General features: G+C 42.7%; 1 protein-coding gene across 6 annotated transcripts in view; it reads left to right on the forward strand.

Annotated features, from left to right (window-relative positions):
- LOC118357432 (protein quaking-B-like) overlaps positions 1–13,484 on the forward strand; it is a 29,984-nt gene extending 16,500 nt beyond the window's left edge. For 3 of the 6 annotated variants that reach the window (XM_052478193.1, XM_052478191.1, XM_052478192.1), the window contains exons 4-9: positions 820–936; positions 5,443–5,586; positions 8,263–8,350; positions 8,819–9,115; positions 9,488–9,562; positions 11,447–13,484. In XM_052478193.1, the coding sequence (XP_052334153.1) occupies positions 820–936; positions 5,443–5,586; positions 8,263–8,350; positions 8,819–9,115; positions 9,488–9,562; positions 11,447–11,469 (744 nt within the window). In that variant the 3' untranslated portion in view covers positions 11,470–13,484. Of the gene's footprint in view, positions 1–819; positions 937–5,442; positions 5,587–8,262; positions 8,351–8,818; positions 9,116–9,211; positions 10,463–11,446 lie in introns of those variants that run through there. The other 3 variants (XM_035734518.2, XM_052478194.1, XM_035734520.2) reach the window with 3 other exon arrangements.
- The last annotated feature ends 483 nt before the right edge of the window (positions 13,485–13,967 follow it).

A 13,967-nucleotide genomic window follows, 5' to 3' on the forward strand; every position in this document is an offset into this window, starting at 1 on the left:
AAAGAGTCGGCCTGAGAATTGAACCCTGTGGCACCCCCATAGAGACTGCCAGAGGACCGGACAGCATGCCCTCCGATTTGACACACTGAACTCTTAGCTAGTTGACCACAAGTTACCAACCACGGCCAGGAGTATTACTTAGCGAGTTGACCACAAGTTTACCAACCACGGCCAGGAGTATTACTTAGCTAGTAGACTACAAGTTACCAACCACAGCCAGGAGTAGTGCTTAGCTAGTAGACTACAAGTTACCAACCACAGCCAGGAGTAGTGCTTAGCTAGTAGACTACAAGTTACCAACCACAGCCAGGAGTATTACTTAGCTAGTAGACTACAAGTTACCAACCACTGCCAGGAGTATTACTTAGCTAGTAGACTACAAGTTACCAACCACTGCCAGGAGTATTACTTAGCTAGTAGACTACAAGTTACCAACCACTGCCAGGAGTATTACTTAGCTAGTAGACTACAAGTTACCAACCACTGCCAGGAGTATTACTTAGCTAGTAGACTACAAGTTTCCAACCACTGCCAGGAGTATTACTTAGCTAGTAGACTACAAGTTACCAACCACTGCCAGGAGTATTTCATGGCTAGCCGCCAACTCCTGGCCCTACCTATTCTTAAAATATGTCTCTCTCGTGTGTGTGTGTGTGTGTGTGTGTGTGTGTGTGTGTGTGTGTGTGTGTGTGTGTGTGTGTGTGTGTGTGTGTGTGTGTGTGTGTGTGTGTGTGTGTGTGTGTGTGTGTGTGTGTGTGTGTGTGTGTGTGTGTGTGTGTGTGTGTGTGTGTGTGTGTGCGTGTGTGTGTGTGTGCGCAGTTTAACTTTGTAGGTAGGATCCTGGGTCCGAGGGGTCTGACAGCCAAACAGCTGGAGGCAGAGACAGGCTGTAAGATCATGGTACGAGGGAAAGGATCCATGAGAGACAAAAAGAAGGTACGTGCCCACAATCACACGCTCACACCAATGACGTGAGGTCTGTGGCTGGGTAGGCACTGGCTATTATCAAAGCCAGATTTACTCACAAATAAACACGGATGAAGCCCAGCTTCACCACACAGTACAACAGATAGCTTAAACAACCAGATTGACATAGGCTACTAACTGAAATTGACCGACAATTTTCAACAAATGTAAATACCAATGTAGCCAAGATACACAAGCGATAGCCTCCGATGGCGGCATATTTCATATCATCTGGCAAAATGACACGCTGCTCAACTCCGCTCAGCCGTACACTGATGTAGCATCCACAGTTTCAACTGATAGGTGGCACTTTTAAAGACTAGCTTATGGACACATTTCATCTGAATAGCTTGGAACGGAAACTCCAGCCCTTCACAATGGATTTACGCGCGCAAACACACATAATAATATTATTATGTGAAATATTATTACACACACATTTTATCCGAATAGTTTGCAATGCAATGAATTTACTTTCCCAATGGATTTATACACACACACACACACACACATAATAATATTATTATGTGGAATATTATTACACACACACATGCACCGAGTATATAAAACACCTGCTCTTTCCATGACAGACTGACCAGGTGAATCCAGGTGAAAGATGTGATGTCACTTGTTAAATCCACTTCAGTCAGTGTAGGAAACAGCTTAAATAAGGATTTTTAAGCCTTGAGACAATTGAGACTTGTATTGTGCACAGTATGTGTGCCATTTAGAGGGTGAATGGGCAAGACAACTGATTGAAGTGCCTTTGAACGGGATATGGTAGTAGGTGCCAGGCTCACCGGTTTGTGTCAAGAACTGCAATGCTGCTGGGTTTTTCACGCTCAAAAGGTTCCCATGTGTTTCAAGAATGGTCCGCCACCCAAAGGACATCCAGCCAACTTGACACAACTGTGGGAAGCATTGAAGTCAACATGGGCCAGCATCCCTGTGGAACGCTTTCTACACCTTGTAGAGTCAATGCCCCTATAAATTGAGGCTGTTCTGCGATCAAAATGGGGGTGCAACTCAATATTAGGAAGGTGTTCAGTATGGAAAACAGTTCATCCATTTCTGAACAAAAATATGACACTTCATTCTGCATCACTGCCCATTACTAAGGTCACCAACACATCTATTGGTCTCGGTGTGTTTCCAAGGGTATGGAAGTCGGCCATAATAACGGCCATCTTTAAATCAGGCGACCCTGCTGACGTGAGTAACTACAGGCCCATTAATATACTACCTGTGGTGTCAAAGGTTGTTGAAAAGTGTGTAGCAGAACAACTGATTGCCCACCTCAACAACAGCCCCTTCACATTACACTCCATGCAGTTTGGCTTCAGAGCGAAACACTCCACAGAAACGGCCAACTGCTTTCTTCTGGAAAATGTGAAGTCCAAGATGGACAAAGGGGGTGCTGTTGGGGCTGTGTTTCTGGACCTAAGGAAGGCTTTTGATACTGTTAACCATGAGATTCTCATCACAAAATTGTCCAAGTTCAACTTTTCCCCTGATGCCTTGAGATGAATGAAATCATACCTTGAAGGCAGAACTCAGTGTGTCAGAGTGAGCAATGAGCTGTCGCCCACTCGTAGCTATGATGTGGGCGTGCCCCAAGGGTCAATACTGGGGCCCCTCCTGTTCAGCCTGTACATTAATGATCTGCCTTCTGTCTGTACTGGGTCTGAAGTTCAAATGTATGCAGATGATACAGTGATATATGTGCATGCAAAGAGCAAACAACAAGCTGCACAAGAACTCACTACTGTAATGGTCCAGGTTACAAAGTGGCTCAGTGTTTGCATCTCAATGTGAAAAAAACTGTTTGCATGTTCTTCACAAAGAGGGCAACAGATGCTACTGAGCCAGATGTCTATGTGTCAGGGGAGAAGCTCCAGGTGGTATCCGATTTTAAGTACCTTGGCATCATACTTGATTCCAACCTCTCTTTTAAAAAGCATGTGAAAAAGGTAATTCAAATAACTAAATTCAATCTAGCTAATTTCCGATTTATACGAAATTGTTTGACTACAGAGGTAGCAAAACTGTACTTCAAATCTATGATACTCCCCCACTTAACATACTGCTTGACTAGTTGGGCCCAAGCTTGTTGTACAACATCAAAACCTATTCAGTCTGTCTACAAACAGGCTCTCAAAGTGCTTGATAGGAAGCCCAATAGCCATCATCATTGTCACATCCTTAGAAAACATGAGCTCTTGAGTTGGGAAAATCTTGTGCAATACACCGACGCATGTCTTGTATTCAAGATCCTTAATGGCCTGGCTCCCCCTCCACTCAATAGTTTTGTTAAACAGAAAACCCAGACATATGGTAGCAGATCCACAAGGTCTGCCATGAGAGGTGACTGTATAGTTCCCCTAAGGAAAAGCACCTTTAGTAAATCTGCATTCTCTGTGAGAGCTTCCCATGTCTGGAATACACTGCCATCAGACACACATAACTGCACCACATATCACACTTTCACAAAATGCTTGAAGACATGGCTAAAGGTCAATCAGATTTGTGAACATGGTCCCTAGCTGTGTGTTGCCGCTTTCCATGTTGTATGTAGCTTGTGAGGTATGGAAACACTTTGTTGCTTTTATGAATTTTTGTCTTGCTGCTTTTTTGTTCTATGTTGCTCTGTCTGTATGCTATGTCTTGCTTGTCCTATGTTGCTATGTTGCTATGTCTATGGTGCTATTGTCTATATTGTAATTGTTTTTAATAACCTGCCCAGGGACTGCGGTTGAAAATTAGCCGGCTGGCTAAAACCGGCACTTTTACTGAAACGTTGATTAATGTGCACTGTCCCTGTAAAAATAAAATAAACTAAACTAAACTAAATTTACAGTACATACAGTATATAATATATCAGTGTATAATAAATAAGGTTCTAATGAAATGTCCATATCTTAAATGAAATGACTGAAAAATGCAGTTCCAAACATCAAAAAAGTGTCCCATCAAAACGAAATTCTAGCTTGATAAATCAAATTGATGTTGTCTATTCTCATGTTCATTCAACAGTAGCCTAACCCGCAAATTGCAAAGGAACAATGCATATTTTAAATGAAGTCCATTCGTCTGTCCTTCAGGATGAGCTTCTTGGTGGTCTAACACTTGTCTCTAAGCATCCACAACTTTCATTGAGGCGCTGATATGTGCACAGCAGAACCCCATGGCCATTATTTTATTCTGCAGATCACAAAAGAATGCATCAGTTTAGTTGAAAATCTCCACTTAGACCATCAGCAGAAAGCCGGTTGAAGCCTTTTGACAACCAGGTATCATATCCAGAGGCCATCAGCAGCGTGTCGTTGTCCCGATCTGATGATTTTCCGTCTCTTCCTTTGATGAAAGTCAAAAAGCGCAGGTGCTGGTCTCCCTCTCTGAATTGTACAAAGTTTTCCTTGGAAATCCAACTTGACAATTGTTTGAGGTGCAGTATAGTGTCCATTTGTCATGTTGTTTTTGCTGGCTAGCTGTCTTTGTTCAGTTCGATGGATGCGAGCACAACAAATGTAGACACCCAAATGTGCAGGGCTTACCCCAGGCATACCCACACAACAAGGGTAATCAACAGCGACTGGAGTCAGTAACGCGTTTGAATGGTTGGAAATGAAGGCATGCATACCCTACCCTGGTGCCTTTCCTGAGGTTTTGATACAGTTTTATCAAATGTTTAGATTCTGTGAATAAAAACCACCAGAATCATTGAGAAAAAGCATTAGATAACAAAAAAATGAATGACAATTTTCTTTTATATGATTTATTTGGCTTTCCATAACAGCTTTTTTTTAACGACATAATCATAGACCTACCCTGCCTACTGCACATCATTGGCTCACACACCACACATTTTAACAGACATTCTTATCCAAAGCGACTTACAGGAGCAATTAGGGTTAAGTGCATTGCTCAATTGCACATCGACCGATTTTGCACCAAGTCGGCTCAGGGATTTGAACCAGCAACCTATAAGTTACTAGTCCAACACTCTTAACCGCTGGGTTGCCTGCCAGGCATGCACATGCATGCACGCATGCACCTATGCACACACACACACATAGTATGGTGTATTTATTTTGGCACTAGATTCTAAGTGGAGTGGAGTAGAGTTGAAAAGAGCTGGGTCCGTCTGTTTCTCTGTCTGTTTCTCCACTGGTTTTGGTTCTTTGGTTCTGGCCAGGGCGTCAGACTTCCAGTGGAGTAGCTAACGGCAGGCGGAGCATATCATCAGACATTCCATCTACCTCTCATGAGAATACAGACAGACAGACAGACAGACAGACAGACAGACAGAAAGAGGGGGGGAATGAGTCAAAAGAGGTATAAAGAGTGGGTAGACATTCTGACCTTCTCCACGAGTGGGGATTATTCACTTGCAGTAAAATGGCTGCCGTGTTGTTACAGAACTGAAGTCAATGTGGACGGTCTTCAGGGAATATTATTGTTTTGAATGTGTATCAGGAGGAGCTGAACAGAGGGAAACCTAACTGGGAACACCTGAGTGAGGAACTCCATGTACTCATCACAGTGGAAGACACACACAACAGAGCTCAGATCAAACTACAAAGAGCCACCGTAGAGGTCAAGAAACTACTCGTACCAGCCGTGAGTACCGTGAGATTCATGCTATAATTATGTGTGTGAGTTTGTGTGTGTGTGTATGTATATACAGTTGAAGTCGGAAGTTTACATACACTTAGGTTGGAGTCATTTTTCAACCACTCCACAATTTTCTTGTTAACAAACTGTAGTTTTGGCAAGGTGGTTAGGACATCTACTTTGTGCAGAACACAAGTCATTTTTCCAATAATTGTTTACAGGCAAATTATTTTGCTTAGAATTCACTGTATCACATACACTAAATTGACTGTGCCTTTAAACAGCTTGGAAAATTCCATAATATTATGTCATTGCTTTAGAAGCTTCTGATAGGCTAATTTACATAATTTGAGTCAATTGGAGGTGTACCTGTGGGTGTATTTCAAGGCCTACCTTCAAACTCAGTGGCTTTGCTCGACATCATGGGAAAATCTAAATAAATCAGCCAAGACCTCAGAAAACAAATTGTAGACCTCCACAAGTCTGGTTCATCCTTAGGACCACGCAGCCGTCATACCACTCAGGAAGGAGACTCAGGCAGAACGTACTTTGATGCGAAAAGTGAAAATCAATCCAAGAACAATAGCGAAGGACCCTGTGAAGATGCTGGAGGAAACAGGTACAAAAGTATCTACATCCACAGTAAAATGAGTCCTATATAGACATAACCTGAAAGGCTGCTCAGCAAGGAAGAAGCCACTCCAAAACCGCCATAAAAAAGCCTACGGTTTGCAACTGCACATGGGAACAAAGATGTACTTTTTGGAGAAATGTCTTCTGGTCTGATGAAACAAAAAAAGAACTGTTTGGCCATGATGACCATTGTTATGTTTGGAGGAAAAAGGTGAAGAACACCATCCCGACCATGAGGCACGGGGGTGGCAGCATCATGTTGTGGGGGTGCTTTGCTGCAGGAGGAGCTGGTGCACTTCACAAAATAAATGGCATCATGAGGCAGGAAAATCATGTGGATATATTGAAGCAACATCTCAAGACATCAGTCAGGAAGTTAAAGCTTGGTGGCAAATGGGTCTTCCAAATGGACAATGACCCCAAGCATACTTCCAAAGGCAAAATGGCTTAAGGACAACAGTCAAGGTATTGGAGTGGCCATCACAAAGCCCTAACCTTAATCCTATAGAATATTTGTGTGCGAGCAACGAGGCCTACAAACCTGACTCGGTTACACCAGCTCTGTCAGGAGGAATGAGCCAAAATTCCCCCCAACATATTGTGGGAAGCTTGCGGAAGGCTATCCGAAACGTTTGACTCAAGTTAAACCATTTTAAAGGCAACGCTACCAAATACTAATTGAGTGTATGTAAACTTATGACCCACTGGGAATATGTTGAAAGAAATAAAAGTTGAAATATATCATTCCCTCTACTATTATTCTGACATTTCACATTCTTAAAATAAAGTGGTGATCCTAACTGACCTAAGACGGAATTTTTACGAGGATTAAATGTCAGGAATTGTGAAACGGAGTTTAAATGTATTTGGCTAAGGTGTATGTAAACTTCCGTCTTCCACTGTATATTGTACACAGTATGTCCCACTGGGCAAAAACTGGTTGAATCAACATTGTGTCCACTTCATTTCAACCCCATAAATCTATGTGGTGACGTGGAATCAGTGTGGAAAATTAATTGTATTTGTAATAAGTCATCAACATAAGGTCATTCCGTATTTTTTTTCACCCCACTTTAACCTAAATCCCATGACATGGTGAAATGTTTTGTTAATTTCACGTTTAATTCCCAATAGTTGACAACTCAACCAAATGTAAATTAAAACTAGACGTCGAACTGATGTCTGTGCCCAGTGGGATGTGTGTGTGTGCGTGTCTGTGTTTGTGTGTGTGTAATTCGCCAGGCAGCATCTATAAAGGCGTCTCCATGGTAATGCGTGTTGTGAAAGGAGGAGGGGATGAATGGAGAGACTGTTCACTCTTTCTCTTCACTCTATCACTCCTTTCACTCCTCTCTCACACTCAATTCATTCCCTCCTCCTCGTTCTCTTTCTCTTTTCTCACAGCACCTCTTTCCATGCGTCCCTCAACAATTCTCACATTCTCTTAGCCTCCTACCCAATGCCCCCACACCACAGACAGAATATTGCTAAGAATGTTGCTCTCACTCCCGAATTCAACATTGAATAAAGTAGTTGTGAACTTTCACCCAAACTCTCAAATCGCACTGCATTGACTTACAGCAGGGAAATTCAAACTGGGGTCGGCGGAGGTACCGCAGGGGGTCGGCAAAAATATCTAAATGTTTTGGGAGTTACCTTTCTAGCTAATAGGCTATGTTAAAGTTAACTGTGGGTAGGGCAAAAATCATTTACAACTATCTACCAAATATATTCATTTTAAAATGTTGATTACTTCCCCTGGCAATTCGCATTCACCTGATTTATAAGACAAGACATCTAGAATATATATATATATTTTTTTTGACAATGTATACTAGTAACAGTACATAGAGTTAACCCAGAAGACCTGAGAGTGGGGGTGTGGATTAATGATACCTGTTAGTTTAACCTTGCTGGTCTAGCTGTACAGCTTCAGGCCTACGCCACTCACAATCTGTTCACCAGAGTGTAACGTAATCCAACTTTCAGCCAACTAGACGGATATTAAATGTCCTGTGTGTGTGTGTGCGTGTGCGGGCATGTGTGTAGGCTGAAGGAGAGGACAGTCTAAAGAAGATGCAGTTGATGGAGCTGGCCATTCTCAATGGAACCTACAGAGACGCCAACATCAAGCAACGTAAGGATGACACCGTTACACTCTTAGAAAAAAGGGTTTCAAAAGGGTTCTTCGGCTGTCCCCATAGGAGAACCCTTTTTGGTTCCAGGTAGAACCCCCTGTGGAAAGGGTTCTACATGGAACCCAAAATGGTTCTATATGGAACCAAAAATGGTTCTACATGGAACCCAAAAGGGTTCTTTATAGAACCCAAAATGGTTCTACATGGAACCCAAAATGGTTCTACCTGGAACCAAAAGGGGTTTTATCTGGAACCAAAAATGGTTCTCTTATGGGGACAGCCGAAGAATCCTTTTAGATTCTAGATAGCATTTTCTCCCCTAATAGTGTAGAAAGTGCCTGTCCTGGAACTGTTGGTGGGGCTTTTTGATGTTCTTGTTTCCAACTAGTAATGATTTCTATTTGTTTCTCTCTCTATCTCTGCGTGTGCGTGTTTATATGTGTGCGTGTGTGTGTGGGTGCGAGCAGCCACTATGGCTTTCTCCCTAGCCTCCTCTCAGCAGCCTCGGCTCATCTCCAGTCCCTCCCCTGTTATGCAGCAGGCTATGAGAAACCCCGCCCCTGTTCAGCAGCCCAATCTCATGCCTCACCTGATTCGTCAGATCCAGAGTCAGCAGGCCCTCATGCAAGGAGCCAATCAGCATGCAGGACTGATGCAGCAATCACCTGAATCAGGAGGATTCTTCTACGCTCCCTACGAATATTCCCCCTACACCCTAACCCCATCTATACTAGAATACCCCATGGACACTAGTGGAGTATTAGGTAAACACACACACACACACACAGATCAAGTTCATTTGGGAATGAGGGTTGTGTTGTTGTGTTGTAACCCAGTTGTATTTCTCTCTCTGTTTCCAGGTATGGCTTTCCAAACCAAAGGCTGAGAGATAAACTCCCTCCTACATATGGACCTCAGACACACACACACACACACACACACACACACACACACACACACACACACACACACACACACACACACACACACACACACACACACACACACACACACACACACACACACACCTATCTGGGATGGGCCTTTTGACTGTCTTCTTAATGTAACTGTTTGATGATGTCACTGTTAACCCCCTGTGTTTTGGTGTTTTGGTAATGTGGTTGCGTGGTGAGCAGGAGCGATGACGGCTAAGGTGCAACGCCACAATATGAGGGTCCATCCTTACCAAAGAGTAGTGAACACCGACAGAGGTCAGTTAGATCACTAGACAGTGTGAGTGGGGATACGCATTTGTGAGTGATTTTGTGTGTGTGCGTGTGCGCCAGTGTGTGTGTGTTCATGTGTGTGTCTGTTAGTTGACCTGTGTGCCGCCTGCTAAGAGGGGTATGAGACCAGAATGTGAGGGGAAGGTCAAACAGTGAGCTGTGTGTTAAAGTCAAACAACAGTCTGTCACAGAGCAGAGAGAGGGTAGTGTTAGGAATGGACGAGTCCGTTCCAGGGGTGAATATTCCAGGGCGCTCATAGCCCCTCTGTCAGATAGAGGAAGGCATGTGAGGTTGTCCCCTGCTTTTAGATTGGACCGTTCCTCCATGTGACTGTGACCTTGTGACTCTCTTGATTTAGAGTTCTCTTGAAATACTATTTATCTCTCGCCCCCCCCTCTTTGCCGGTTGTCTCACAACTGTTCAACCTAAGAGACAAGCAGGGTCATCTCTTTTATACCGTCTTAAATTACACCATTCCTTTGATTTGATTTTGTAAAAGTCAACACTACTTTTTTGATCTACTCTTTTATTTATTGATATGGTTTTCTAATGATTGTTTTGTATATTATGGATCAGAGACACACAGTACTTGAAGCTGAAGCAGCCTTCTTATAACCCGTATCCATACGACCTTATACAGTACATGACCCTATACTACTGAAATCTGCATTCGGAGATATGGAGTGTAAAGTAAGGATTACTGGACCTTTTGTGGGTTAGGGATGGGTTGACATTAGATATCATTTTGAAAAGACATTCCATTGTCATATCATTATGTTTGCCCTATTCTTTGGAGATTATTGTAGTTGTTGCTTATGTGCTTGGAAAATAGAATTTACTTGTGTGATTGTAAAAAAAATTCTGAATATAATTTTAAGCTATGAGCAGGACGTGTTGTTGCATTCTTGGGGATGTTTTCTTTAGAGTTTACACTACAGGCGCGAAGCTCTCGCTTGTATTTATTTTGCAAACGTACAGAACCAATGTTTGATATAAAAAAAACAGACAAAAGAAGAAAAAAAATGTCTAAAAGTTATTATTATTAGAAAATATCTGTAAAAAAAAGAAATATATGTTCTTAATTAATTCCTTCTAAAACCACATCTCTTAACATCTCATGGCTCTCGGTAACTGCAGGCCTCTCTGCTTCTCTAGCAGATTACATCTCTAATGCTTAACAGCAGTCTGGAAACCATACCAGATCATTTTTAATCAATTAATTGGTCCTCATTGCATTTGGTCTTCTCTGTCAAGACACCATAACATACCCTGACTGCTGCTAACCATTAAACTGTGTTTAAGCCACCCCTCAGGACCCACCAGCCGTTTCACATACCTGATCTATTCTGTCGAGGTATTGATTATTAGTTGACTAGATGATGTGAAACTACTGGTGGCCCCCAAAGACTGGGTTGAGAAACACTGCGTTAGTCAGAACAGCTTTAGATGTCAGTGACATTCTCACACCCTGCCACGAAACCATACCTTGTCTCCATGGTTTCTCTGTCTGTAGTGCAGCTAGCCTCACTGTAGCAGTGCTCATACGTTCTACAAAGGGCACCTTTATAATGCCTTCATTAACAATACATAAGCATTCATAACTGCCTATGTCAGCAGTCGCTGGTTGGCATCTCACATTGTGTCACTTACTGCATATGCCAGACCTTACGTCAACTTGCAGCCATTGATTTATAAATGCCTATGTAGTGTTTATGAAGGTGTTATGTATGTTCACACTGTGTGTGTGTGACTGCAGTAAATCTGACACCACTAGCTGACACTAATCTCTTTCTATCTTTTTCTATGTGTCTTTTTGTTTCCTTAATTCCTTTGTGTCTGTCCGTCTGTCTCCTAACCCCCCTCCCCAGCTGCCACAGCGACTAACCCTTGACCTCTGTACCCACTGATGACCCGCCCATCTCCGCCTGTGGCTTGCTCGTTGCCATGCTCTGGACAACAGCCACGCCCCCCCCCCTCCCCCCCAACCCCCCCCAGGAGTCACCTCTGCCAAACCAACCAGAGACCAGCGCCATGGTAGTGACCCTTCAGGACCCAATCAGGACCCAGTCACCAGCCATGCCCACCCAAACACCACACTTTCAAGCCATGTGCTCCTTCTATAGGAACCACTACATCAAAACCACCCAATCACAACCCCCCCAACCAAACCCCAGCCATGCTCTCTGCACGGGTCAGATAACCAATCTCTATACCTTGCCCTGCATTGAGTCGATTGGAAGCTATAGTATTATAATAATAAAATAATAATAACAGTTATATGTATGATCATAACATATTCATGCCCAATAAGCTAGTCTGACTGTCCCTGTTCTCAAACCCTCAGCGGGGGTCTTGAGAAACCGGAAGCATCTCGTTTTTCGGGGTGGGGGGAGCAGAGAAGAGGCAAAGCCTACAAAAACGGATGCTTACGGTTTCTGCCGACCCACTAAGTGTTTTTTTTCACGCCTGCAACATGAGGTTACTGTCAAACAAAATGTTACTCCGATCTGGTTTAATATGTCACACCAGTTTCACACGATGTCCTTTCTAAGACTAGGCTTTTCCACCATGCCTGCCTTTCTACAGTGACCTGAGTCTATCTAACGGGTACCGATCACACTTCTCCAGGTGCTACAGAGCGAAGAGTCTCAACCATAGCGTTTGCTTTACCAATACAGTATTATATACATCTGGAGAACAACGTGCCTTTATTTATTCCAATAGAGAGAGATGTCACAGACCAGAGCAGCCTTTTTTTATGATGGGTTTATATTCTCCATGAAACATGTCTCAACAAAAGTGAAAGAGATGTGGTGTATTATAAAGGAACCAACTCAATGTTGTGGTTTCCCATAAGCCCTACATATGTCTTTTGGATTTAGAATGAAGTGCCAAAACAGGTCACTATCTTCCGTTAGTATAGTAGGACCTCCTCAGAACAGTGTTAGTTTTGTGTGTTTTCTTTTCTTTTGGGGGGAAATGACGTGTATACTTGTGTGTCTGCCTGGAGAACACACCCTATTGTATAGTGTTGTGTTATTAGATATGTGCGTTACATACCTGAGCTCCTAACTCTCCTCTTGGCCAAGCAGTTGTTTTTACTCCACACAAACCATCTCATTCAAGACAAAACATCTGTTTATAATGTATTTTTATATGACATTTTTTGTATGTGAGAAATAACATTAAATTATGTTTTCTGGAAAGAACAGTATGCCTTACTATGGAGATTTATCTGATTCAGTTTAAGAGCAAACTTTGCCTCCAACCAATGTGCCATTCACCAAGTGTCCGGAGAGTTTTTCAAGTTCTGATATACTGGAAACCTTGAGGTATTCTGGAAAATTGTTGTCTATCAAGTTAATCTCAGTGTTGCTTACCTTCTGGGCCTTCTCTATGTCGAGAGTCGTTATTAACTGTAGTACTGTATATTAATCTACTCTTTGTATTAACTGACCAGTCCTGTACCGTTAACCTCTCTACTCATGCCTCTGCCTTGGTTTCTTTAAAACATAAACTGTGTGAATCTGAGAATTAAAAAAGTGTGTTGTTGATGTTTAACTTTTTAAAAACTGGTAAAAAAAAACAACAACAATAACTCTTTGTACTGAAAAACAAAAACATGATTAAACTGGTAGTTGTAAAAAAAAACTAACAAACTTTGTCGCTGTTTCTCTGAAGCTTCTAAAGTTTCCAGTGAGCTTCCTTTCTGCATACTAATCTTAAACACTGCAGATACCTTTTGGAATGCACTGAAATTATTTAGAAATACAATACACTAGACATACACTTGGTCCCCCTCTGCTCTGTCTCTCTCCAACTCCAACAGTCTGAAGCAAATCAATTGTGCATCCTACCCGTACACACTCACTCATACCTATCCACACACAAAAACATGCACACACATCTGCTGAGCGAATTATACTGGAGCACTGTGGCTCTCCCGAACCTACATTATCTCTCTCATTCAACGGTTAACTACAGGAATGTGTCATATTTTAACTTCTGTACACTCTCTCTGTCTTACTCTCTCTTGCTATATACAATATATATATATATATATATATGACTGCACTGACAGAGCTACACCCAAGCACAAATACCATATATAGACTTAAAAAATACTGCTTTGACTGAGGGCTGTCAGTGAGTTGTTCACTATCTGCCCTCTCCTCACCCTTCCTGCTCCCCCTCAGGGGGTAGAGAGCTAATTGAGCCCCAGGCTTGGCTCTGGACCTGGAGCCTTTGCTCTGGATACTGACCCTGCAGCTGTAGGAAGAGAAATAGCGTGATCTGGCAACTCACTGAACTAGTGGGAGCCTGATCTGGCAACTCACTGAACTAGAGGGAGCCTGATCTGGCAACCCAATGGACTAGTGGGAGCCTGAT

This window comes from Oncorhynchus keta, chromosome 24 (genome assembly GCF_023373465.1).
Source record: "Oncorhynchus keta strain PuntledgeMale-10-30-2019 chromosome 24, Oket_V2, whole genome shotgun sequence".
Lineage (NCBI taxonomy): Eukaryota > Metazoa > Chordata > Actinopteri > Salmoniformes > Salmonidae > Oncorhynchus > Oncorhynchus keta.